Source organism: Osmia bicornis, chromosome 12 (assembly GCF_907164935.1).
Source record: "Osmia bicornis bicornis chromosome 12, iOsmBic2.1, whole genome shotgun sequence".
NCBI classification, from domain to species: Eukaryota; Metazoa; Arthropoda; class Insecta; order Hymenoptera; family Megachilidae; genus Osmia; species Osmia bicornis.
In genome coordinates, this window is record NC_060227.1 from 2,753,413 (window position 1) to 2,780,995 (window position 27,583).

General features: G+C 43.7%; 1 protein-coding gene across 16 annotated transcripts in view; it reads left to right on the forward strand.

The window, feature by feature from the left end:
* The window catches only part of LOC114873253 (voltage-dependent calcium channel type A subunit alpha-1), an 84,715-nt gene that overhangs the window by 30,210 nt on the left and 26,922 nt on the right, over nucleotides 1–27,583 (forward strand). For 13 of the 16 annotated variants that reach the window (XM_029181388.2, XM_029181377.2, XM_046288239.1 and 10 more), the window contains exons 3-12: nucleotides 17,737–17,851; nucleotides 18,092–18,486; nucleotides 22,781–22,884; nucleotides 23,972–24,127; nucleotides 24,262–24,482; nucleotides 25,451–25,554; nucleotides 26,372–26,487; nucleotides 26,690–26,749; nucleotides 26,827–26,928; nucleotides 27,308–27,520. In XM_029181388.2, the coding sequence (XP_029037221.1) occupies nucleotides 17,737–17,851; nucleotides 18,092–18,486; nucleotides 22,781–22,884; nucleotides 23,972–24,127; nucleotides 24,262–24,482; nucleotides 25,451–25,554; nucleotides 26,372–26,487; nucleotides 26,690–26,749; nucleotides 26,827–26,928; nucleotides 27,308–27,520 (1,586 nt within the window). Of the gene's footprint in view, nucleotides 1–4,470; nucleotides 5,253–17,736; nucleotides 17,852–18,091; nucleotides 18,487–22,780; nucleotides 22,885–23,971; nucleotides 24,128–24,261; nucleotides 24,483–25,450; nucleotides 25,555–26,371; nucleotides 26,488–26,689; nucleotides 26,750–26,826; nucleotides 26,929–27,307; nucleotides 27,521–27,583 lie in introns of those variants that run through there. The other 3 variants (XM_029181389.2, XM_029181390.2, XM_029181397.2) reach the window with 3 other exon arrangements.

The following is a 27,583-nucleotide window of genomic DNA, read 5'->3' on the forward strand; positions in this document are numbered from 1 at the left end:
ATTAACGCGTGTGAAACGTCCATGTATATTGAAAAAAGAAGACCAGAAATCAATGTTCTTTTAATCCCCTTGATACCTGAAATTACTAGAAGAAATTCGATTTGACAAAGTTCAATCGTTAATAATAAAGCATCTAATCGCGAGTGAATCGGGTCGATGTTTTCAGAAATATTTTTAGGCAACAAGAGGCACGTCCGACGATGTATTTTCGGCGATGGAAAATGATCGTTCAAGTATATTCTACGCCCTTTTACTTTGGCACGTAGAGCGTAGAACGTAACCGTGCTGGAAAATCTTGGACGGTCGATCGGGCCTCGTGCAATCGTGCGAAAAATGTAAAACTAATAAACGTCGATGGGAACGGCTTTGTTGCGAGCTCGATCTCTCGAGCGATGTTCTTTCACTGTTGAGTTAGCAATCGATTCGAATTATTAATATACGCGGGCGAAAATTTTGTTCGAAAAGCACGACACGATGTAGGAAGGATCGTTCGACGATTCCGGGAGAAATTTAACGGGCCATTATAATATCATCAAAATCAAAACGTCGTGCCACGTTGTTGCGTGGGTGTTGGAGCCACGAGTGATTACGATGCGTCACCGGATGATCTAGACACTGGCAACAGCCATATCCTCAGATTTATTTCGAGGTTAACGGCGACATTGCAGCATCGTTGCGCCACATTTTTCTCGGTAAAAAGGCGTCACCAATTCCTGCGATAGAAACGCGACCACCACGACAAACCAGACTGTTTGCAAAAGTATTTTCTATCATCTCCGGATCCTCGTTCTGTCGACGCATTAGTCTCGATTCGCGATCTCAGCATAATAAACGATTTAAACGTCGAACCTTTAATGGATACGTTAGCGGAAGGGTTAAGAAATATACGTACGTTGGTAAATGGCAATTGTTAGGCATTTCGCGAACATGCAGAGTAAACAGGTAGTTAATCGGATGGTCGATTAGCAGGGTGAAAGGAATTAATTGGCTAGCGTCGGCCGACAAGGTGTTAATAAGAATCGTTCTTCGAGAAGACGATACATTCGCGTAGTATCGTACCGTAAGGTAACGCAATCGGCCAGCAGGAAGGAAATGGAAAACAGCGAGCGTGTAAGAGGGTGATGCACGAGGGAGAAAGAGAAAGGGGTAGCGAGGGTGGCGGTCGGTGTTGAGGTAGCGGGAGGGTCGTAGGTATCGCATCAGGGTGTATGCACCGAAGAGGGGTAGGCCGCGGCGGGGGTCACGGAGTGCGCTGACCTACTGTTCCACATTCGTCGCACAGAGCAGCCTTTCCGAACTTCGTAGCGAAGCGAACCCAGAAACCCAGAACGCTGGCCCCCTGCACCCTTCCGCTCTCGCTACCCCTCCAACACAGCCTTCTCTTCCTCTTTCTCCCCAATTATCCTTCCATTCCTCTCTCTTTTACACCGCTTTCACTCCCTCGCCCCTTTTGCTGTTCCCCTTTTTCCATCGCTCGCCTAACATCTCGCGGATTTAAAGCTGAATCGTTTATATCGTGGAATCGCGCGGAACGGCGCAACCATCCGGGCGCATCCTATCGTGACTTTCTTTTCTTCTTTTCTCTTTAAATATACGAACGCATACGGACCGAGAGAGAGAGCTATCTCCTGTTTTTCTCGGTTACGGATTTTTCCTTCGTTATATAGGTGAAGAAGCGCAAACTGTTCAAATGATTCATACTTGCGTGTTTTAGTTTCATTGCCAAAGGGTAAAAATTGCAAGGAACTTCCGTGTAAGATTACTATTCAAACTATAAAGTATACTTTAACGCTAACACGTGGTCTCGCTGAGAAATTTCCCGGAGAAGAAGGTAGAAAATACGATAGATAATCAATTGTTAAGAAGATCCAAAGAAAATGGTCATTGAATAAGAGACAGCAAGAACAGGGGGTTGAAATTTATCGCGGTCATTTAGCAACGACCCGGCCGTTAGCTCGTTTCGTTCGCAAGGGCAATTAACACTGCTCCCGTACGGGGATCGTTGAACCAACCTGCAGCTGGTGTTTTTCTTTCTCGATTGTTTTAACACCCTCTCGAGGCATCGTTTCCAATCTTTCTCCTTCGATCACGAGGTCGCGCCTGTCGACGAATGTGGTACATTATTTTTCTCTGAATTATCGGAAATGTAGAAAAGGTGGACAGGGTTCCTGGATCGCAAGGAACGATCATGCACCCCGAAAGCTCGTTTCCCTCCCCGGTTGCAAGCGCAGCGGCGCATGTCTTGCCGTTGCCGGCAGTATCGGTTCGACGCACACCGACTACTCCGAAAGCTCACCTATGCTCACGAATTCTGACACACACTGATTAGACAGCGTGAGCGTCGTGACACCTGGCGTTTCGACTAGGTAAGCGACCCTACGCGATTTCAAAAATTCCCGCGAAAATTTCTGGTTGAAAGGTTGACGGTGTAATGGGAATGATTCGCGATAAATTGATCGATGTATTTCCAATTACTCAGCGATTTCTTATTAAGAAGAAATAAATAAATCAACTTGGGTCAACTCGATTCTCAGGGGACCAGTATCGAGCATTTAATTGATAAATCAGCAACGTTATTATGAAACTTTCAAACGGAAACTTTCTTCCTAAGTTGGAACGAATAGAATTCTTAACAAACGCCAAGTTTTTCGAGCTCTCGGAAGACCAACTTCGGTTATTCAGGTGTTCAATTATTAAAGTTATTTCATAGGATTCAGCAACATTGCTAGTTTATTCGTTCTCTGCCGTTCGAATCGAAATCGCAATCATGTACTAAAGGACACGCATTCGCCACGGACTAATAAGCGTTGAACACGTTGCGCGGGAACTATGTATAACCGAGGTGTGTATAGTTTACAAACTTTTCGTACCAACAACCTTCGCGACATCCTGTAGACGGGTTTGACCTAACCGACGACAGCGATAGAAAAAGTATACCCGTGCAGAAAGTTAATCTGTTCTTGATACATTGAAAACGAAGGGATATCGTAAATGAACAACAAGTGAAAGTTGTATCGATATTAACGACGATTCGCGTCGTGTATGTCTGATCGAGGAAAGTAGATCGAGATCGTCACTGTCTCGGCCATGCAACGTCCGAGGGTTAAACGTGACGATCGATGGGGTAACGCTTGAACGATGCCATTCGATCGCATAAAGGATCCAATTTTCGCGAGTTTACAAGGGTAGAAGCGGGACGGGGGATCCGTTGAACGGTGGTACGCACCTGTGCCTCCCCCAGCTGGGGGTGCAGCGCGAAGAGACGTGGCAACGATCCTCTCGATCGCGTGCAACGGACAGAGAGGAAAGTTTATCGAGGGCTGATAGCGCAGAAAGGAAAGGCAACGGTGGGTAGAGAAAGAGGGAAAGCGTTAGAATCTGTCTGGTAGAGGGAGTCGGATCGGCTGGCAGCGGAGGAACGAAAACAGCGAAGCTCGAGGCGTAAGGGTAGCGAGGAAGCGAGAGGGAAATCGAAGGAACGAGAGCGGAGCAGAGGAAAGGCAGAGTGCGAGAGAGGTGAAGCGGTGAAGTTTGAGGGTAAAAGCGAGAAGGAACTATGAAGGGAGAAAGAAGCCGCGATTCGCGAAGGGTGTCAGAGAAAGAGGGTGACAGTTGCTCGGTGGTGGTGGCATAACGAAAGAGAGAGAAAGAGAGATGGCAGATTGAATCGGACGAAGACGGTGAGCGCGTGTAGGCGGTGGTGGAAGAGCGAGAGAGCGTAGTCGAGCGACCGTCCCGCTGTGGCCACGAGCTCCGACGCTCGGGGAACGTAGGTAGTGCGTGAACTTCCGGCCGAGTGAAACGGACAAGAGAGAAAAGGGAAAGAAGGAAGGAAGGAAGGAAGGAAGGAAGGAAAGAAAGAAAGGAAGAAAGGAAGGAAGAAGGGTCACATTTATTCGATTCACCCTTCGAGAGCTCGGAATCCTCCCTGGCTCGGTCGGACTTTGGTTGTGCTTAATTTGCCGGACCTTTAAGGACACGTAGGGGGGTGAACAGCAGGATCAGAACGGTACGAGGAACAGAAGGACATACGTATTATACCCGTGGAGAAGGATTCAGTGAAAAATCTAAAGTGATCACGGAGCGTGTGAGAGAGAGAGAGAGAGAGAAAGAGAGAGAGAGAGTGTGTGTGTGTGTGTGCGAGTGTCGTCGTTGGTGAAAAGAAGAGGTTTTCGTGGTGGTCGTCGTCGTCGCTCGATCGCCCTCGGGAAACGGTGAGGGACGCGAGTGCGTTTGTTATGCGTGCCAGAGCGTGGTACAGTGGCGGTTGACGGCGACGAAGGCGAGGAACAGGAGGACGAGAAGGGAAATAAGAAGAAGCGAAGGAAAAAGCGAAGGGACCGAAGGAGGAATAAGAGGAAGAAGAAGAGGCAGCAGAAACGATTATCAAGGAGGACGTGGACGTGGACGTGGAGGAGGTGGTGGTGGAGGAGGAGGTGGAGGAGGAGGAGGTGGAAGAGACGGTGGAAGAAGAGGAACAGGTGCGAGTGCGAGTGGTGGTGCAGGTGTGGGTGCGGGAACGGAAGCAGCAGCCGAGAAGAGAAAGGAAACGTACGCGGGAGAGCCGTCGAGGGTGCGTTTTCGTGTGTTGCCGCAGGGGCGGAGGGGAGGGAGACTCGAAAGGGAGGAAAAACGACCACGTCGACGACGACGACAACGAGGAGAAAGAAGGAGAGGAGGAGAGGTGCTGGAGGAAGACGAGGAAGAAGAAAAGGAAGGAAGTGGATGGTTTTCGTTTGTACCTTTGTCGCGATCGACATCTAAAGAGAGAGTTTTAGAGTTTAGGAGAGAGGACACAAGGCGTTTATATACCACCTCTCTTCTCTCTCTCTCTCTCTCTCTGTCTCTCCCTCTCTCCGAGTCTCTGTGTGAGCGATCGTTTGTTACGCGAACGACCAGTGAAGAGGAAGAAAACGATAAGAACACCGGCTGTGTTTTGCCAGCCGATCGCTCGATCGAAAGAAGAAAGAATACCCGAAGACGAGAAAGGATATCGAAGGGAAGAGGTGGTATGTGGTGATATCTTCTCTTTTTTTTTCCACCTTTTTTTTCTCTCCTTGGTTCTTTCTCCCGTTCGTTTCGCATCTGGCAAAGGGTTACACTGTGCGTTCTACGTGGAGACGAAGCTTTTCGTCGAGTGTTGTGCGCTTTTTCAAAGTGGTGCCTAAGCACGAAGAGGGAATCGCCAGCAGGGCAGAGGCTCGAACGCATGTAGGAACATGGCCGCAACCAGCCCCTGCCTCCCTCTAGAGGTGAGTCCACCGAAACCCCAATGACTTTCCTTTCGAATTCTTCAACCTACCGATTTTCATTCTTTCCAATCAACCCCGTCTCTCCATCGGAATCATTCAATTCTCTCTCTGTACTTTATTCTCCACCGATCATGATCGATCGAACCTACTAGTTCTCGTTGCAAATTTCTAATCTCTACTCGACATCACGTCGCTTGATTAGCCTTGATTCCGTTTAATGTGTTTACCCGATTTGTTCAGAGGCTATCGTTCACGTTTTGATAGAGCCGTTTAAAGGTTGAATGCCACGGAGGTCGCTGATAACCGGCGAATTCAATTCAATTCACGCTAAAGCTACGATTTTACGCTTTGTGTATGTACCGAATGCCACCCGATACGTAGTTCATGCTGAAACGTTGATGATTTTACACGAGAAAAGTTTTTCTCACGCAGCATCGTTCTTGAGAACAACGAGGTTGAATATTCTTTGGGTACGCGTGCACCTAGGTATCGCACGCTCAACTTAATCGATTACGGTACACATCGGTATTTTAATAATGCCGCGAAGGATACTGATTAATGACACATTTTAATAGTATTCATAATTGCATTTATTGATTTGTTACTTCGAAATTGCCGAAAAACAAATTTTTATTCCGGTGCTTTCGCTATGTATATTCGGCAGAAGAGAATCACATTCACTGTTGTCGTAGCTGCTACGTTCTTCAGCAGTTGTAAAAGCGAAAAACAAGGGGACCCTGAGCAATATTAACGATCAACCAGTGACCTAGAGTAACAAATTGAATGATTAGACGGGGGAATTGAATAATCGTCAGCGCGTTAGACGCGTCAGTTTTCAGTGTGTCAACCAACGCGATCGACATCAGAGTATGTTTTGCAATTTTACACTCAACACCATTAGAAGAAAAGATTGTTCAACTAATTAAGGTTCGGTAGGATGGATTGCTCGTTAGAAATGATTCCAGTAGCTGAAGCTTTACGTGATTCAGATCGTAATACGACGGTGCTGCTACCAATTTGACCTCTTTACGAAGCTGTATCACGTTTGCTTGCTCGAGCATAAATCAAGCACGATCTGTTTAACGCGTTCATTGTCACAATAAAAGTAGGTAAAAATAGATACGCGATGATATAGATTATTAATACGCGAAGGATTCATTTTTCAAACTTATCGCTTTTCCTATTTCGAGATCGATCAGCTGTGTTTCTAAAAAAGCACCTGCTTCTGTGTACAGGTATTCGAAACGATCCGAAGACCATCTTTAGCCGCATCCAGATTCAAAAATGGAACTTATCTCCTCGGGATATAACACGGTACCCCGATGACTCGTTACACCGACTTTGTTCAGCCTGTATCGCGTTGGCCCCGTTTATTTTACGGTTCCTATCGAGCTTTCATCGCGTCAGTTATCAGTCGGTGATGTCTGTTGGTGTTGCTTCTCCCCGGGAGGGAGAATTTGCAAAACTTTCGAAACAGTCCTCGTAGCAACGTTTCGCTCCTTTGAATCTTCCTCGCCTTCTAGTCACCCTCGTTAAGGAGTCCGTCAAAGGAGTAACCGTATTTCCCTAAGGAGTTTTTTGTAACGGGCCCACGCGTACGCCTACACGCCGCGTCCCCTTTTTACCCTTTAATCGTATCGATTAAATCGTACCGATGTGCCAGCCGACGGACGCTTCGAACGCACCTCCTTTTTTGTTCCCGTGAATAATTTCTTTCATGTTGCTCGGAATCGTTGGTCCGTGACATAGGGTCGTCGGGAAGGTAGCAGGGATTATTTTTAACCCTCTGGTATCTGCGAATTTTCTATTATCTGAAATCCACGCTTCTAGTAGACCTTCGAGTGGTTAAGTTAAAAACGAAAGTCGAATCGTTAAGGTTAATCAAGAGAGGAAGAGAGAGATGGCATTAATTTCTACGGTGTCATTTCTCTCGCGGCTAGAATGCTCGTAAATACAAAGACCGTCCACTTCGAATTCTCGTTGACCCAGCTGTAATTTGGCCTGCTGCATTGGAAATTTATTTTATACGGAAACGATTTATCGCTTTCATTAAAACGACGGACAATCGTGAGCGTTGGTCCATGGGCTGTACAACTTCACCCTGCTTGCTCTAGTTAACCCCTCTTCTCTCTTTGTCTCTTCGAATCGTCGAAAAAAGGGTCAACGATCCGAATCGAAGCGTTTCTTCTATAGATAGTCGTCTTCCAATCGAACTTAACCTTATCACCGATCCTGTTTACTTCGATTTCAGCTTTTATACTCTCAGTTCTCTTACCTTCGGAATTTTCTCTGTTCCTCTTCGTTCCTTCCACGTTTCGCAGCACCGATCATCGATGATTATAACCGTGGCGAACGCGTGAAACACGATTAGATTCTATTGGAGACGTTGTCGAGAAGGCATCGAACAACTTATCGAATGTTGCTTTCGAAGCGATTTCAAGTTTCAAACTCTGTGCGCGAAATTCACGCTCGGTGGAACACCTAAAAGTGAAAACTTGCTTGCCTTCGAGCGCGTAAACCAAGATGCATGCTTGCGATGCTTGCTGCGTACGGAAAATGTTTCGAGTTTCTGTATAAAGCGCACGGTATTGCTGAATTAACTGTAAGGTTGTTTGAAATTTGCAATTTATGTTATTTAAGATGTATCCCGTTCGTCGAGGAATCTTTCAGCGAAATTTCACGATTACGGAAAACGAGGTCGACGATCTCTGTCCAAGAGTGTCCTCGCAGACGTTAATTTATTAGAGAACCGTGAGTTTGTCACGTAAAAGCCGATGTTACGTAACTAGCAATTAAATAATGGCTCGAAGCGTGCCGGCCGGTCGTTTGGCCGTTCGTCGGCTAATCGCGTCCCTCGTGTATCCAGTCTCGATTCGATCGATCGATCGACCTGTCACGCTCTCGACCGTTCGCGATCTTTCGAACGTAAAGCAGCGAAATCGTGCGATACAATGAACCTTCCTCGAACCGTTTTACCCGGTGATGTAATAGTTCTCGATAGATGCAACTCTTCGTTTGCGTACGTTAATTAAACCCTAAACGAATATGCTCTTTTACGATTTCCACGATCGGCTGATCAGGCACGCATGTAAAGAGAATAAGAAAGAAAGAATACTCGACGACCCAAAAAACCGAATCGAACAAATTTTCGAAAGAAAGAGGACAACCCCCGTGGCACGACACTCTTTTCTCCCTTCCCCTTCCCTCCGCTCCATCAACGTCTCGAATCATAAAAACCTCTGAAATTGGGTCGACATTCCAACGGAAGCGTTCGTCGACTCGCTGGTATCAGGCCGATTGTCGAGGCTGATTGCTTTCCTGGGGATAGACCGAGTTTTCCAAGGGGGGTTGGTAAGAGTGGCGATGTCCGCGAAAGGCACGTGTGAACTGTTACACGGATTTCTAGTTGGCAGGACTGGTTGTGACGCCTATAGGTTAGCATAGAGTGTACGAGGAGGCTGGAGGAATCGTGGAAAAGGGTGGAGGCGTGAGGGGGTGGAAGAGGATCGCTCGAACGTGCGAGGAGGGGTCGAAAGGACGGCATGAATGAACGATCGATAGATATATACTTGCTCGCTGCTAGATATCTACCTCTCGGTTGCGTTTTCTTCGCTCGGATTTCTTTTAGGGAAGAAACATGGTAATTGCCATATTTCATGTATCACACTTAATCGAACGGGACCAATTGATCTGAAACAATGTAAATGTCATCGTAATTAGGTTAAACGAAGAAAACGCGGTGTTAGAAGCGAGTTGAGATATCATCGTGAATGTAAAAAGCATGCTCAGAGTGAGCTTTGTCGACTCGAGGGAATCGCAAGCTTTATTATGTACGAAGGACACGTATGCGCGAGCTGCCGTAGCGTAGCTCGAGCATGTTCACGCACACGCAACGCCTCTACAGCCTGGTCCATAAAAGAAACTTTCGTAATATCGATTCACCCGATTGCCCTGTATGTACCGAGAAAAAGGCCTAACGAAAATCCTTTTCCCTCCTTTGGAAATATTCAATTTATCATTGTTACCAAAATATCGTTCCCTTTCAGTTGTTCGTTTGCGTAGAGTCAAGCCGGGCCAAGCGCGTTCGTTTGAAATGCAAAGCGATTAAATCTTTTTTTTTTTTACGAAACACCATTCGTATTCGAAATCGTGAAAGTTTGTTTGAAAAGCTTTTAGGTATCAACGAACTACTTTCACGGTAGAATGTTGCTTTTCCTGCGTTTACCGAGCTGTTTCGATTTCGAACGGTCTTAACTTGGCTGTCGGTGACAGCCTCGTTAATTACTTCGGACGATTTTACTTTTCCGTAATTGAACTTTCGTTGTGTTTCGTTTCGTGGAACAACAACCGTATTAATTAACCTGTTAATAGGAGAAAACTGGATTAACTAACTTCCAACAGGGTGCGACAAAGGATCGTCTGTAGGAAGGGTGGTGATTAGTTTTCGTCCACCTTGTACACGTTAGGGGTTGCGTAGCGAAGGAAACGGGCTCCGTTTCCCGATGACCAATGGCGTTTCGAATGCTCGGTGACCTCGTGGCGTGGGCGGAAGTGGATCCTGCGAGGGTATGCGTACGTCACTGCGTGTGTGCGTGCCCACGGTGCGCACACGTCCACTTTCCTCGTATTCCGGCTCGTTCCGACTCTTCTTCTCCCCTACCATTTTCTCTTCTCTCATACTGTCCCCTGCCTTTTACTCACTGTCTCCCTTTATCTTTCCTCGTACCACTTGGCAAATGCCGGAGACGTCGAGACGCTCTGGCTGACCTTACCATTGACAAGGGCGCCTTGCCTGATTTATTAAGCTTCGGTTGCCGTAAGAAAATGAGCTTTCCGTTGTATCGTATAAACAGATTGATACAAACGGAACAGGATCGAAAGATACTTGAAACGTTTTGAAATTTCACTTTATAGAAAGGTGGGATCCTTTTTATCCGTCACACTCTATCTTTCATCCCTCTGTGATCTAATAATCTTCGCTGGGAAACCGTTTACGTCGCCCCGTTGCTGTAATGTTATAGTTCAAGGATCTGAGAAACGATTCGAGAAATATCCAGTATTCCAACTGAAATGTCCACGTTCAGAGAATTGCGCTACTCTTTTCTCTTTTCTTTCTCGGGAAGACGTGGGTTCAATTAGACGAATCGCGATTCATCGAAGGCCGAGCGTAAATTGTATCGTTCGTGCTAAAATGTTATAGTTCAAGGATTCTCGGTGTTGTCTGCGTAGAATAATGTCGTCTCTTTACGTGCTTTCATTTTATTAAAGGTTTACCAAGAATTCGTCGGGCTGTAACGAGGCGACTGTTTAATCATTGATTCGACTGGAATACTAAAATGCTCGATTTGGAAAGGTTCGAGCTATTCTTCATTGTACACGTTATTCTGTAGTTCAGCTTTTTTATTCGATCGACTTTGTTGAACGTTTTCCAAGAACCGAGTAAATAATCTGCGTCGATGATTCACATGGTGAGCCATGGAGGGAGGTACGACACGACTCAGCTCCGACTCAGATGACTACCAGCTCCTCGGGCTTGAATATGTTAAAGGGGTTTCAGAGACGAAACGTCGATTGAAAGGATATTCGAGTGAGACAGCCTGCCAAAAGTAGTATAAGAATTTCCGTGCCGTAGAAAGGACGACGCGGCGCGAGCTTGGCACGCTCGTTCCTTTAAGTAGAACAAGTACGCGCGTGGTCAGACGGTAGAAAAACAGCGACGGGAACAAGTTTGGCAAACGCGACGGCGTAAGTAGCAATCTTCTGATCGTAACTCGCTTAATGGGACGCTGGAATATTCGAGTATTCCTGGTGATTATCGTTTACAGTCGGTCGTTTAGCAATCCGTAAGATTTACGAGGCAACGTTTAGCTAGCAATTGGCCAGTAAACGCGATTGTTATCCAGCCATCCTTAAATAAATATTAAATACCGTGCAGGCGAACCGTAATCGTTGGATCTCGACGAAAATATCGATTTGTCATTTGCATAATTAAGTCTCTGAAAATTAGGATCCTGGTACTGGTTGTTTGAAGCTATTTGAAAAATCAGAGATGTATCGATCAGGGGAGATAGAAATGATTTTAACGAGTCGAGTTGCTTAGAGTTGTACGCGGTACCGAATTTGCATAGCCTAATTACCATTCTTCGGGGAAGCGTGAACGTTGCTTAATCTATTCCCCTTATCAATGAATGCGAGCTTCTTGGAACGGTTCTTTCACGGTCGCGTGTTCCGTCCATTCATTCGTGGTAGTCCCCAAATGATCCGAATACGCGAAACAACCCTTGCCACCTTGCCATTTATTTTCTGATTCATTAAAGCTCTCCAGCTCGTTGGTCGCGTACATAATTTTCCTCTTCAACTTACCGTAAGTAGATAATCTTCTTCCAATGTATTCTGATATTAGCTAATTTAAAGTTAATCATGGAAATTTTATAATTATTCGTAACACTGTTTGCGCATATCTGTTTAACGTGTAAAAATGGAATGTATCCGCACCGGTTGGTGCAACCTCTTCAGAAATCGCGTGTGCGGCAAGTAGCTTGGGCGTGGGACAAGTCAGACGTCTCCGGTGTCTGGCCATGACGTTATTCTATCCCTTCTCACTCGCTCTCGCTTTCCCATTCCAGTTTCTTCGCAAGAGCAAGGGAAACGCCGCGCCGTTTGCGCGTCCCAGAGCGTCGCTTCGAGGCGTCCTCAGGCGCCAGACGATCGTCGTTCGTTCGCGACGCTCCCGCGTTTCTTCTTCTCACAAATTCACCAAGTAGTTACGCAGTTCTGTTGTCTGTCGTTGCGGCCGCTACTTGAGCACTCGCCAATCTCGAAATCACCCTGCCAAAAATCTTTCTCGTCCTCATTTTCGATTTTCAATTCACTTTTTTTTTTCACTCCCCACTGCGGACGATGGAAGCGTGTCAAGAATCCGGCTCTGATTCGTGGACGAGATAACTTTCAGTCGAGGCGACGTATGTAGGAGAACGGAGGGAAATGATATTTTTTAAAATATAAATTATGGAAATAAGCTTAATTAACAGCTACTTTTTTTATCCGCGCACGTGTGATTAAGCGGTAGATAAGTAGGTAGACGAACGTAGCCGCACACGAGGTAAATCGACGAAGAGGGTGTCAGGGCGTGGGAGAGGGATCGCTGGTGGGCGAAGGGGATAGTCGAAACGAAACGGATACACGTATTCGTCGTACACACGTGTACAGCTGACGTAACCCCGGTTTCTAGGGGCAAATAGACCGAAAGGTAATTTCGCCGAGGCATGTAGGCGGTTATTATGGGTAGCTGACTTTCCATCGTTGGCCTTCCCTCGCTTTCTACCCTATCCCATCGCGTTTACACGAATTTAATGCGTGGACAGCGCTGTTGCCGCTATTTATGGTCCCTTAGCTTCGTATTAGGCTCGTTCAAGTGACCCTGGATATATTCTAATTGCTTTTTGTTCCTCTGCTCCTTTGTTTCCATTCAGGTGAAAATTTGGCAATACGCATTGTCTCTTCCGGAGGGTGTGCGTGTTCTAATTTTGTGTTGAATAAAAAGTTAGGTTGATTTTCGACGTGGAACAACACAGTCGTGATTAACAGACGACATTCTGGTGATGGAACGGGATATTCAATCTAGAATCTCCCGAAATGTGGGTCTCGACGAGAAAGTCTTTTTCAAATCTGAACGAAACGACACGGTCGCTCTCGATGTGTCGATAATAGTGTCATCGATCTATTCTCGTTTTTACATCTGGCTACCAGAGAAACGTTAGTAGAAAGAAAGCAAAGAAGTATGGTGAAAGTTAAGACGTTAAATTGAATCGTTGGATGGTCGATTTGTCGAGTATCCTTCAAATCAACGGTGTCTTTCGAACGTGTCTAGTTATTTTTGATAGAAACACCGTAGTCAAAGCATGAAAGAGGCTAGTTAGGATCGAATCACAGTCACTAATTTAATGCAGTGAAATTTGAAAGAGAAACCAAAAATAGAAGTATATTACAGAGTGTATCAAGAGCTCGGAATGCATAAAGTGAAAACGAACGAAAAATCTGTAAAACTCAAAGCGGTGGTTATAGCTTTCGTTGGTAATATGATGGACACATTTGCCGTTTAAAAAAGTGAAAAAATAAATCGATGAAACCTTAGCATGCTATCAATAGCAAAAATAACGCGATGGGTGCATTAAGTCTGCGACCAGGACACGTGACTCGTTCAGTAATAGCGGCAAGGCTATCGAAGCCGAGAATGAAGCGTTAAAAAATCACGAATCGAAGTGTCGATAACGAGATTGAACGCAAATAAAGAGCGTCTTTTAGCACTTACCATTTTAATGAAGTATTTCAAAGAAGAGAAAATCTCGTCGAGCCCTTCGCGCAAACTTACCCTACCATTTTTAAAGAATCCAACGCTAGTTTAACCAAACGAAGGATTTATTTGTTGCTTGCAAGTATCACGAATCAGTCAGGATAAAATCTTGGCACGATATCTCCGAGCAGTACGATTACCATCATGGTTCGATAGGCTCTTTCTACGCATAGAAGTAAATAATTAAGTCGATCGCGTGGGTCATCGTGTCACTCGATACCGAGCATAAGCGGAGCGCTGCATCGAATCCCCCGAATGCCATTACCTACGTGCCACGACCTAGATCTACATACGCACTGCCCACCAGTGCACTGGGACGTGTGAACGCATTTGCTACAAAAAAGTTCCTTTGCTTTGGTTTTATCTCAGAGAAAATAGGGGATGATTATGCATCTTTGGCCATCCCATTTTTACAGGGTCATCTGTTTTAACATTTCGGAATGACCTTGGTGGGAAGGTTCGCGTTTATAGGAACTTTATGGGAAGTAGATTGAGTACGTTACGGGAGAGTCTGTATATAAAATGTAGAGTGTGAATAAAGCTTAAAAGCGTAAAGAAGAGAAGGCTGTAAGGTGTATACGGGGCCGGTGTATCCACGATGGTCGTGGCTCGCTTGACGTCACTGAGCAAAATGGCGGCCGAGGTGACGTCACCGGGAGGGGGGACCCCCTCTGCCGAGGTGGCTCCGCAACGTCGGTCGACGATAGCCTCGATATCGTACGGATGCCAGAGAATCGTAGGAGGGTTTTAGGGTGTCGGAAGGGTCGGACGGGTGGGCGCCGCGCCGCGCCGTGACGCTCGCTGATTTTTGGCAGGATCCTTTCGAGCATTCAGAGGGCGACGTTAGCCGGCTTTTCGGGTAACGATCGTGGCATCTACTAGCTGACGCCACTCCTCGTCCTCGTACACGCGTTATGGAGTCTGCTTTTCGACCTGGAACCGCTGGACCGGTTGGTCCAGCTTCGAGGAATTGGGTGACGATGGTTTGACCGATGTTGTTTCTTGGATTTCTTCGATCGATCCATTGTCCACGTGGTAGGGAAAAGTGGGGACACGAGTCAGATGAATCATAGCATAATCACTCTGTTAGGCTTATTTGCTATGTACCCCACAGCCAAGAGATTTGGAAACATATTTGAATTGTTTTAAAAAATAATTAAAAATGTACTTATTATTTATTTAAATCTCTTTGTTTCCAAACTTGTTGACGATAGGGTACATAGTGGAGCATCATTTCTGTTGCTGCTGAATAATAGCATAATGATCGTGATCGAAGAAAAAATTGACTTGTCGGTTGTGAGAGAGCCCTTATTGTTGCGCACGTGGAGCAGAGCGGCGATTGGACTGAGCACCTTGAATCCCTGCGATCCAGGGCGGTGGAAGCGGCTCGGCTCACTCGAGGTACGATCCTTAGCTGGCCGCCAATTCGACCCTCCTCCCTTCTTTTTTCCCTCTGCCCTTTCTTCTGCTCGAATCTCTTCCTCTCGACCGTTCTGTCGGCTGAACGTTAACTTCTATTTGTGGCGCGTGGGCCGTTCTTCAAGGATGAATCGGTGCTGGAGCACTGTATATTTAGCCGTACGTTGCCTCCCTACCATGATCCATACGTCAGGGCTGGCCAATTCCCACCCTCCCAGCAGGGAAGTTGTCCGAATACTTGGACAGCACTGTAGGTAGCTTCGTTAGAGGTAGAGTCTAAGTTATCTTGAAAATTTCAGTCACCATGATGCCTATCGCGCTTCGACGTTGAATTTGAAGGATATTTTTCTTTTCTTTTCTTTTTTTTCGAGAAACTTAGGAATAAAAGAGTCGAGTGTCGGTGGCTGACTAAACGACTTCTGAAAGGGTTAACGCGAGAATCATGCAGACCGATACAAGAATTTTCAAGGGGATCCGTCCGAGCGCCGCGTGTCACGTCTTTCATATTGATTTCCCGAAAGATATTAATAACTCTTGAGAAGTATCGTCGATAACTGATGAGCCATAATAAACTTTTAAGTGTCGTCCCAGTTGCTGCGAATAGACACTAATCTCTATGCTCCTCGACGCTGAAAGATTTCTCTATCAGCTGGTATGCGGAGCGAAACGATCGAAAATCGGTATCCTCTCTGTTGCCTCTCTTCGTGTTACTCCTGAACACTTTAAAAAGGGATGAAACTTGAAATTCTAAGAACCTATTTTCTCTTAACAAACTACTTTTCATTAAAAAAATTGCAATCTCTATAAACTTCATCATTAAGAACGAATTATCGATTCTTTTTTCTTTTTTCATGGTAATGTTTAGTAGTCAGAAAGTGAAAAGGCATCTCTTTCAACATGATAGCAGAAACTGAAACCGAACCATCAATTCATGAAACGTTTCAATTAGATCGGATTTTGGTAACGGCATTAGTCTGACCATTAGCCGACCTATTCTACTGAACTCTGATCCGTCGCGAGCACTTTCAATAAACAAGATTCCAAGCCTTTCACGAACTCGAACGTTTGTAAACGAGACTATGAAACGGACGAATAACAAGAGTTCTACGTACATTTATGGTTACCATTTAACAATCATCAGGATACCATTCTTTCTTCTTCCTCTTCTAAATCATTGTTTCATTTCGATGCTTGATAACAGATCACGATTGAAAGGGTGAAATTCCGAAACTTTTTGTACCGCATATAATCAGCAATTGGTTGCACTTGTTGCTGTCGTAATAATAACGAGGGAAACGACGAGGTAAAAGTGGAATTAGGCAATCGTTTTTCCGGCGAATCGTTGAAAAGCAGTGTAGATTCATTTTCGAGAGTATTATCGATCTTTCCGTTACGAGGCAAGCTCTATCAATTATTCGAAGGCTCGATTTTAATAATTCAGAGACGCTCGGCTGGAGGCAGAAACGAACGGGCAATCTGGTACGAGGAGTTGCTTTCGATCCGACCGCGTTTCCTCGCGTTTAATGACTTTATATACCGTGCTGGAAGGGGTGTTTTAAATTCGTTTAGAAGCTAACGGATTGCATCGTGGCAACTTCTCCCCTTGAAATTGAACTGTCCGTCTGGTGTTGAGCTTTTATTTTTTTTTTTCGTGTGTTTTATAACAGATTTGCAAGAGGAAGTATGGGATACACATCGTTGCTTGTAAGCTGTAAGAGCGATCGTTACATCGATAGTAACGTTGTTATCGTTATTACGACATCGTGGCTGACTGATAATGCCATGTTAATGCGTTTCGTATGTAGGAAGTATAGCGTGGGTGGTAAATTATCCTTGTCAACGGTAATGGACCTCGTATATGCGGTTAGGTATATTAAATTAAATCGTTATTAATTGGTCGAGTTACTCGCTTCTGGAGCTCCCAATTACCCTCGAAGATTTTGTAAAGTTGGAAAATCAAAAGGAAGGTAGATGGAAAAATTCGACCAGCTATTTACTTGATTGTGCATTCTCAAGATTCAATAGTAGGGAAACTTGAAACGTCAATGATGTTGCTGTATGCATCGAATAAACGGGCCGAGTGTCTGTCTCCATTTCAATAAATCTCGGAATTAATATCTCTATCTGGCATAGCCGTAAAGAAACGGGGACACCATTTGAAGAAGCTGACTCTTTGCCATTACAAATCGTATATCATTCGATTACTCTTGTATCGGGGTAAAAAGGCATCGAGTCTCTGGCCTTCTCGAAAGAATTTCAAGAGTACTTTAGGCCAGGGAAAATCATAAATGCAACTACGATCGATTCGGTAGCGGATCCTTTTCTTCTTTGATAAGTAATGGGTAATTGGTTTTATGCAACACCCTGTATACGTTTCGATATTCGAGGGGGTCGCGGACGTGCAGCAGCAAGCAGGGATCCTTGTCACGAGTTATTGCATTACCGGCTACCTTGATTGCACTTTCCTACGAGGAAAGGCCGTGCATACAGGCGGGTGATCGTAACTTTGCAAAAGTCTCGGCTAATGCAGTTAATTAATCATAGCGACGCGTTACACGTTCAGCCATTAACGACCTCTCTCGCAGGACATTTCGATACGTGGAGTTTCCCGAAGTCCGTGTCACTGCTGATTCGACGTTACGCTTGGCTATTTTTATTATCGCTTTGAATTATCTGCACCAACTAACAGCCTTGGTGTCGTATGCTTTCCAGGTTGGCAGCGCAAGAGGCGGCACAAAGGGACCCTGGATACGCGAGTCAGTACAGGAGAAGGCCGAGGTTGGCCGGACTGAGTGGTCTCGGTGACTGGACTAGCTTTGGAGGGGAGGTAAGTGCCAGCTCAGCTTGAAAAAGCTTCGTCTGAGATATTCGTTAATTGCGGCTTCTCCTCTTACCATGCCGCTCACCCTGTTCGCGAATTCTACCTCGTTTTACCTGATTCTTCCTTCTCGTTACACCACCAGTCCCCTCGAAAAAGCATCTTCCTTCCGATATATAGAATTTAATTTAATTGATATTTAAATAAATAGTAGGGTGTAAGGAACAAAAAAAATGTAAATGCAAATAGGTACCTGGTCTGGTGGACATGGCGCCAGGCCGGGATCAGGGCGGAGGGGCGGGTGGCGGTGGGGGAGGCGGCAAGGGCACCACCTCGTTGTTCATCCTGTCGGAGGATAACTGCATCAGGAAGCACACACGCTTCATAATCGAGTGGCCGCCCTTCGAGTACGCCGTCCTGCTCACCATCATCGCCAATTGCGTGGTCCTCGCCCTCGAGGAGCACCTGCCAAAGCAGGACAAGACCATACTCGCACAGAAGCTCGAGGCCACGGAAATCTACTTCCTCGGCATCTTCTGCGTCGAGGCGAGCCTCAAGATCCTCGCCCTTGGCTTCGTCCTCCACCGTGGCTCTTATCTGCGCAACATCTGGAACATCATGGATTTCTTCGTCGTGGTGACCGGGTGAGAGGACCATTTTCTATTTTATCTATATCGTGGTTCTTTTTCCTTTCTTCAAATATTACGTCTTTCGGGTTAACTTTAACCAACCGGTGATCCCTGTTTTCGGTATCATCGAATAAGAAATAAGCTCTCTGCGTCGAGCGACTATAACGATTTTGTAACAGTGTTTATTTTTGCATCTGAAACTATTTCCAGTGATCGCCAACCTTTCACACTTATTGTCAGTTCGAAATAGTCTCACCCTTTGAAGTAGTATAGGTCATTATCTACGAGAATGAAAATTTGGTTAAAATTACAGGCAACCGAAAACAGGGACGCGCAAACGATTCGCGAGAAGTCATCACTGGTCATATCGTTTCACCCCTATACTCTCATTCATCGCGTGTTGTCACGGTCACGATTCAACCAAAATTCTCTCATTCCCTCCCTCGTTTTCTCCTCCGTACAAACGAACGACCGCATTCTTGCTCTTTCCACACTTTCTCTCTCTCTGTCTCTCTGTCTATCCTTTTTATTGACACTCTTGTCCACCTCGAAACACGGTGTTCGAGCGAAGCAGACAACACGGAGAGGAAAACAGTGGACGAGGAGAATGTTTCTTGGTCAGGCTCCCTAAAACGCGTTATCTCCGTAAAAAAAAAAAAAAAAAAAAAAAAACGAACCAAACAGACCAAAATCGCGATTAAGTGACCAATCTGTTTACGGAGAAAGCCTTTCTAAAATCGATATGTTCTTTGCATTTTCTTAAGAAGAAACAATGATTGATAGAAATAAAATAAATTGTCCGAACGAAGCATGAAAGATAGAAAGGATCTTTCTCCATAAGCTTAAGATTTAAAGAAAAAAAAAAAAAAAAAATACACGTCGATCGGTTTCTACGGCCGAACAGATAGATTCTAGAGTAATCCTTGGATTAGGTCGATGACCGTGTTCGCCGAAACAAACGTGGACGTCGACCTGCGTATGCTACGTTCCTTCAGGGTCCTCAGACCGCTAAAGCTGGTTTCGAAAATTCCAAGTGAGTCTAGACAAAAGTTGTGCGCAAAACGGCGGCAAATGATTTGCAAATGCCGTCATTGTAACAGTATAAACAGTATAAACACAGAGTGCAGTAACAGAGAACTCAGTCGATCAGCTGATTGATTATCCACTACTAAAACCAAATTGAAATCTTTTTTATTCTTATATCCCCGTTGTTCCTGGCAGTTTGTTTGTGCGTTCGACTAGTGTCTCCTTGTTAGTTTTAAACGTTTCTTGATATTTTTTTAATCAGACACACACTCTTAGACTCCCGTCGATCATTTAGATTCTCTGTCAGTTTCTGTCTGTCTATCTGTCTGTCTATCTTTCTCTGTCTCTCTTTGCTTTAGTTGACACGTTGGGTGGACGTTTTTTAGTTCTGGCAAGCAAGATCGGCATCATACTTAAGCTAACTTAATATAACAGTATCCTGCGTGTGTACTTGACACTTTAATACAGGGTCTATAGCTATATCATCGTAAACAGGAATGATTGTTTGCGTAAAGGCGTACTTTTCTTTTAGAGAAAATTCATTTCGAACATTACTTTACGTGATTGGATTTATTTAAATGGGGCACGTACGGATACATTTGAAAATTAATTAATTTATTTTCAAGCGAACCGTTGATTTGGGATTAATTCATCGAGCTACGGTTAATACTTATAAAAAATATATATATATATAATATTGTAAATTTGATTTTTACTCAAGAAATCATCCCATTTACGATTGGACCACGATCGAAGCTGGACCCTGCATACAGGGTGAATCATGTAGATACGTTGAGTCTTTCTACTAATCTATGCCTTAGTTTCCATCCTTTTTAGTTTCCTTCTTTAGTTTCCCGATTGAAACGTGTGGTTTTGAGCGTTGCGTTCCGTTTGATCGTTGATTGACCATCATCACTTTAGAGGCTATGGGTGTATTAGATCAGTTGATTGACGCTAGATGATCGTTGACAGTTGATCGATATTAATTCAATTCAATTATACGTATATTTATTATATATTCTGTGTCCACGTGGTTTGCGTAATCTCCAGTGTCTCTCTATATACATTTTACACGTAATATATAACTCTATACTGTCTCTCTCTATTATAATATAGAAGAGTTGCGTGAAATATTAGTCGCTAGCATTTATTATTCAGTTATTTTAGATCTGTCTTCTCTATATGCACAAGTTGTTCGTACTTTTTAGAGCGTTTATAAACGACGACGAATTAGACACACACGCACGTTACACACATGGGGGAGAGAATCTTGAACATTTCCATCGAAAGCTTCGATCTTTCGTTTTCTTTTCTTCTTTCATTTGGTCGCTACTATAAAACTGAACGCGAATAAGAGAGAAATTTCCAAAAAAAAGAAAGAAAATTATTATTTCTGTCAAATACAAACAACCATAGTATAAAGGACAAGGAGAAGTTTCTTTCAACGTCAGTAATGAACATTTACTTGAGAAAAACACACGCACACGCTCACGAAAAAAATTAATTAATTAATTAATTAAAAGAAGAAACACAAAAACAGTACTGGCCTGCAGGTGTCATTGTTGAATTAGCAGTCACTGACTGATAGAATTGACCTTAAGTTGAGTAAAAACAAATACGTACGTGTTCTAGAGCAAGTAAAGTATTCGAGCAAGCTCGTGTTTGCTATTATAGAAAAGTCGTACCTTTTAGACAGCCTCGAGGGACCGAGACTTCTAGATCTAGAGATTTCTTTAGACCTTACCGAGGTGACCCTCCACCCTTTCCCTTTCCTCCAAACTTCTCTCTTTTGTGCCATTTATTAAGAAAAAAGAAAGAAAGAAAAAAAAGAGAGAACATTGCAGCAGAAGCATTGGGATATGAAAAAGTTGTTGATCTTTGGAAGCATCGGGGGTATGGATTCACCTCTTGAAACGTGAATGAAGATCTCGTGGATCCTCTAGTTTAAGATACCCCTTTATCCTTGCTTTTTTTCATTCGTAGATTTAATGAAATAGTGGCGTGAATAAGGGCTCGAACACGAGAGTAGTTACGTTAGGGTGTTGATACTTTTGAACATTCGTCGTGGTCGTTCACGATTCAAAGACGCTTCTTTATTCATCTTTTATTATAATATTTTATTGAAACTCTAAAGTGGTATAATGCGACCGCGACGGATGTTACATTTATAACATCCGTTAGAATAAAGTTGCAGCCGTTAGAAATATATTCAGGGGTGTTTAAAATTAGCGAGTCGCGCGAGTAATTTAATAACAACTTCCTCTCCGCTATCGAACCTCTTTTCTGGTAATTACATCGTAAAACATTCACCTTCCTCTCATAGTTAACGCCATTCTTGATTATCGATGGGTATTTTGTCAATTTCTTGTAAATATTCAAATAATTACTTCAAAGAGCCTATAATAGTCGCGTTAAATTTTATTTTCAGAAAAATAGATGTTGCTAGCAAATCATTACAATTATTGCCTTGTGAAAGATGAATCAACGTTCTAATTAGCGTTTCAAGCCGATACTGTTGTAATTTCGAACGATATTCAAAGCGATTGTTAGCCCATCGATAATCATACCTCCCCGCTTCCACGCTTTCGATATTTAAACATTCTCATTCAATTCCGATCGTATCGATAATAAGTCAAATTGATTCCCTTCGAAACCGTTCAGTTCAGTCCTTTCGCGAGGATAGTTTAAGAGGTAATCCAGCGATGCGCTAATTCGATAAGCTAATCCAAAGCTGCGAGAATCGAGACTCTAGCTTCTCAATCTTTTGTCTTTGGGTACGCTCGTAGAATCAACCCGGGACTAACATTGGTCCCATTTCATCCTATACTATTCAAAATTTTCTTATTTAACTTGAATATGGCTGCTAAATTACAGAGTTACACAGTCTGTCAATGAAATTTCCGTAGACCTCGTAAAACTTTCAACGTTGTACAATTTCGATTAGTTACGAGAATAATTCAAATATATTATTTATTCCTTTCCTCAGAAATCGTACAACGTGACAAGCTATACGGGACGATTTTTTTTCACCGACTGTTACTCAAATGACCATTATCCATGAAAGTTGATTTAGAAACGAACAGTTTAAAAACGATAGAGTCGTTCCTCGACCAGAGCATCATCCCGTTAGAGTGATATTCATTCCCAGAGTTCCCTCGGGTTAGGCCATAGAAACGCTAGTTAACCACCTAGTTGTGTAGTCTAAGTACTTAAGTAGCCTGAGTATTAGTGTAATAGAGTAGTAAGTAGTAAAGTGTGGCGGGGTGTGTGTGTTTTGGGGCAGGTTCATCACGGCGTTCTCGCAGGGCATAGAACTGGATATGGATCTGCGCACGTTGCGTGCGATACGCGTGTTGCGACCGCTCAAACTTGTCTCCGGCATACCGAGTGAGTAGCGTTTCAAATACAATCGGCCACGAAAAATCCAGCCGAAACGAATCAAAAAAAAAAAAGAAAAAAAAAGAAACAATTGCCTCTCGTTAATCGTTTCTCTCTATCGCTTTCTATTTCATTTATTTTTCTTTTTCCTGTTTTCTTTCGCCAACCAACGATTTCTCCTAGCGGATCGATCGATTGGCTGGCTGATTACGCGACGATCGTTGAAAATGTTGAAATTTTACACGGTAACGAGCGATTTATATATTTTCTTTTTTCCTATCTTTGGTTATTTTATTCATTGAATTAGAGGAAGCAAACGCGAGGCACACGGTGCTCGAGGAACGCGCGTCGATGGCTTTTATTTCCTGGCGCCTGGAATTCGGATACTTCGTGAGTCGACTGGATATCCGTTCCTTCGGAACGTTTCTATTTATCGATTTTAGATACTGCATAGAAACGATTACGAGCGAACCGATCATTTATTGTTTTTTTTTCAGACACGAAGCTCGTAGATCAGTGTAGTGTGATATTGTTGCAGGTACGCTGCCGTTCATAAATATCCGGACACTTTTTTTTTATCTTTATCGAAATGAGAAATGTACCACGTGTAATTTATCGAATGACAAATAGGTCCTCTAAAAAAAATGTCCGGATACTTATGAACGGTATCGTATATATTTCTATATCTTATATCTATATATTTACACGTAGATGCCTTGCAACGCTAGAACGATTATTTTGTTTATACGTAGCACCACCCAAATAGATCTATCTTTTCAGAGTTGTATGCTGTGTCCATGTAACAACGAAGTATCCCAATTGTTTAGCCGCTAGAGTAATCGGAGAAAGAAATGAAACGAAACGAATGTTTTTCACGGGGGAAAAAAAGCGATAAGAAAAGAAAACGACCGTGAATTGTATTTAAAAATAACGAAACATCTACTTACGTTTGTTCGTATCGCGCGCGATTCCCCGAGCAGCGGAGGGAAAAATGGAGAAAACGCGACACGGTTACCGGTCGAACAAAGAACACGTGAATCGCTCCGTGGAATCGTTGGTTGGACCTAATTACTCCTGGCGAATTTTTTGCAAACAGGTCTCCAGGTGGTGCTCAAGTCCATCATCAAGGCGATGGCGCCGCTTCTGCAGATCGGCTTGCTGGTGCTGTTCGCCATCGTGATATTCGCCATCATCGGTCTCGAATTTTATTCGGGAACGTTGCATAAAACGTGTTACAGCATCAGGAATATCAGTGAGTAAACCCTTTCGTGGAGGGTAGTTAACTGTAGTCAGGAGTCTATAGCTTTGCCACGCAGAAACGATCGATCGATCAGAGAGTATAGTCGTTTTAGGGAAGACGGAGTATCGATATTGATTTTGTTTTAGATATAATCGTGAAGGAGGGCGAACAGGCGAGTCCGTGTAACACGGACAACAAATCCGAGGCGCCTTTCGGGGCGCACGTGTGCGACGCGAATGTCTCGACGTGCATGGATCACTGGGAGGGACCAAATTTCGGCATCACCAGCTTCGACAACATCGGATTCGCCATGCTCACTGTCTTCCAGTGCATCACTATGGAGGGCTGGACTGCCATATTGTACTGGGTAAAGCAAGAAATATGTCCTTCAGTGTTAAACTTCTACTCTCTCTGTTTTCTGTTTCCTTTATTTTTTACTTTTTATTTATCACATTTTTCTCGTTTTTCTTGTGTCTCGAACTCCGTGCACGAACGTGCTTCACGGTGGGATCTTCAACGTCACATTCTCGGTTTTCGATCTTCGGGAATTTTTTTCGTTATTAATAATCATTGATCAGTCAAACGCCTTAGAAGTATCCATGTGGTAGCTTTAAAGGATTTTTACTTTTGGAAATTTTTCTATGTATAAAAATTCATTAGAAAAATGAAATAATTGACTGATCACGTTGTAAAACATTCTCTCTATCATTCGATGTGTGTACCTTTGGCCAATTGCTTGCTCCGTTCGTTATTATTTTTTATTTTTCGTCCTTTTTATTCCTAAAAATCTTAAACATCTAAATGTGACATCATTTCTCGTGTCGATCGTTATTCTTTTCTCTGTATGCCGTGTTTATTCGTACATGTGTTTTGCCCGAGAACGTTTCGCTTCCGACGATTTTCACGTTCGTTTACCGGAAGTACCTCGGAGAAGAACCGCTTGCAGTTGTTACAGCTAACACTGACGTATATGTTCACCTTGCTCAGTATAACACTGTCAGTTTCAGCCCTCTTTGTAAATCTCTTGGTGTTTAATCGTATCTTTTCTACGCTTCGTTCTCAACCAGTTGCCAGAATCCGAAGAATTTTCTTCTTCGATTCTGCGCGTGTTAACGCTTCGACGGTCGTTTTAAAGAAAAATATCAAAGTAGTTAAATATCATCCCGACCGTCAAAGTATTAATATTTCATGTATAAAAGTGTATCGAAGAAAGAGAAGAAGCGTAAAGTGTATCGATGTTTGAATGTCGTGGCAATATTTCCTTATATGTAAACGGTGCATCGTGTTCGTACACGTAACACCATGAACTTCACGTGGCTCTGGTGAAATTTCCAGACAAACGACGCTCTTGGCAGCACGTACAACTGGATTTACTTTATACCATTGATCGTCCTTGGCTCATTCTTCATGCTGAACTTAGTTCTTGGTGTCTTGAGCGGGTGAGTATATTCATTCTCGATTTCTTGGCCCCGATTTCCGATCGGTCATCTACCACCTGTTTCTTGTTTCTTTACCACCGATGGGTCGTTCACCGTAACGATACCTCGATTCGTTATAAATCTATGCAAATGAATATTGAATTATGTCTTGTCGTTCTGTAATTTTCCTCGAACGTTACAGCACGGTAAAACGTTATTTTTACACGGATGCATCGGTGACTGAAAGGTAATCGTAAAGTAACGACCAAGATTATCATTGTTTCTCTTCGTCAGGGAGTTTTCAAACGAAAGAACACGCGTGGAGAGACGGGCGGCGTATCAAAAAGCAAAGAGAAAACGTCTGTTCACGACTGCGTTCAGTTCCTACTTAAAGTGGATCACTCAAGCAGGTCTCGAAACGATCGATCTTCCCTTAACTTTGTCGCGCTAGCCGTTTTCCCGCTTCGATGAGAGGATCTCGTTAGCGAAGCCAGTAAAAGCCAACGTTTATCGCGGAGATACTCTATAACACGCAAACTTTCCTCGTAGGCGTCGCTAATCTCAAACTTCTGCCTCGATAAAGTATTCTCTGTAAACGGCTCGAATAGATGCAGACCTATTTAAAACATCGAATGAAAGAAGGTTCGAGACTTGCGCTGTCTCAGGGCAGATACAAGTCTTGAACCTCTGTGTTTCGAGTCCCTGTTAGATACTTTGGAGAAATAACCCTGTGCTTTGATCGAGTATCAAATCGTTAGAGTAACGCGTATAAAAGATCTGTGAAATGTAGATCCTTAGCTGTATGTAACGCTCGTTGTCATCTGTGTAACGCTTGTAGAGAGTTTGCAAAGGAGAGAGAGAAGGTGGAGAACCGGCAGTCCTTCCTGAAATTGCGAAGACAGCAGCAGCTCGACCGTGAACTGAACTGTTACCTGGATTGGATCTGCAAAGCAGGTTAGAAAGTCAACGTGCCAGGGCTGCCTATCGATTCTCTTATCGAGCACCCTTTACAGCACCCATCTCCTTAGGCCAGAATCTTGTACCTTTTTTTTATTCATCTCTGCTAGAGCTATATTGCTCGCGATTCTTTCTTCCTATTTCATTCAAACAAACTCTGTTCTCGTCGCGTTTCATAAACGTTTCTAATAATTTGTAGAGGAGGTAATACTGGCGGAAGAAAGGACCACGGAAGAGGAGAAAATGCACATATTAGAAGGTTCGTGTTGACGCGTTTAGAATTAATCGATGTTGAAATATTTAGAAGGTATATGGAGAGAGTTATTTGTTTGGCAGTAAGAAGAAGAGCCGCGGCGAAAAAGAAGAAGCTAAAGAACCTTGGCAAAAGCAAAAGCACGGATACAGAGGAAGAGGAAGGCGATGATGACCAGGATGATAGTGAGTTGTATTTTTCATTTTTCAACGCGTTTCAACATTTTTTAGTTGGTCAACTTTTATTCTGTATCGACATGTGCTACATATTCTCGCTTATCGACGTTACAATCGACATCTTGACTAACTGGTCAGATGGTCTCGCTACCAGCGTTCGCGTTCTTTGATCTTTTCCTTTGAATCGTAACCCTTTGGCTGGGACGCTTTTCAACTGAAAATTCTCCTCTGTATGCGGAACGTGTCACCGGAATCCAGTTCAAGTGCTCTGTAAAAAACGACTGCTAGCGGTAGAATATTGCAAAAGAGCAAATACATACTGCGATAAGAGAAAAGAAAGTGAAATTAAAATATGAAAATATAACGATCGATCGACTTGCGTTTCCAGGACTCTCTAGATCTTCCTATTTCAAATCGAGGGAAAAGGAAGAGGGGACTTGCGTGCAATTTTGGCGGGCAGAAAAGAGATTCAGATTTTGGATACGAAGCTCGGTGAAATCGCAAAAGTTTTACTGGTTCGTCATCGTTCTTGTGTTCTTCAACACCGTCTGCGTGGCCGTGGAACATTATGGTCAGCCTCCGTGGCTTACCGATTTCCTCTGTAAGTAGAATTTTTATTTGTATTATTAAAAAGTATGTATCAACGGAAATTCAAAAGCGATTG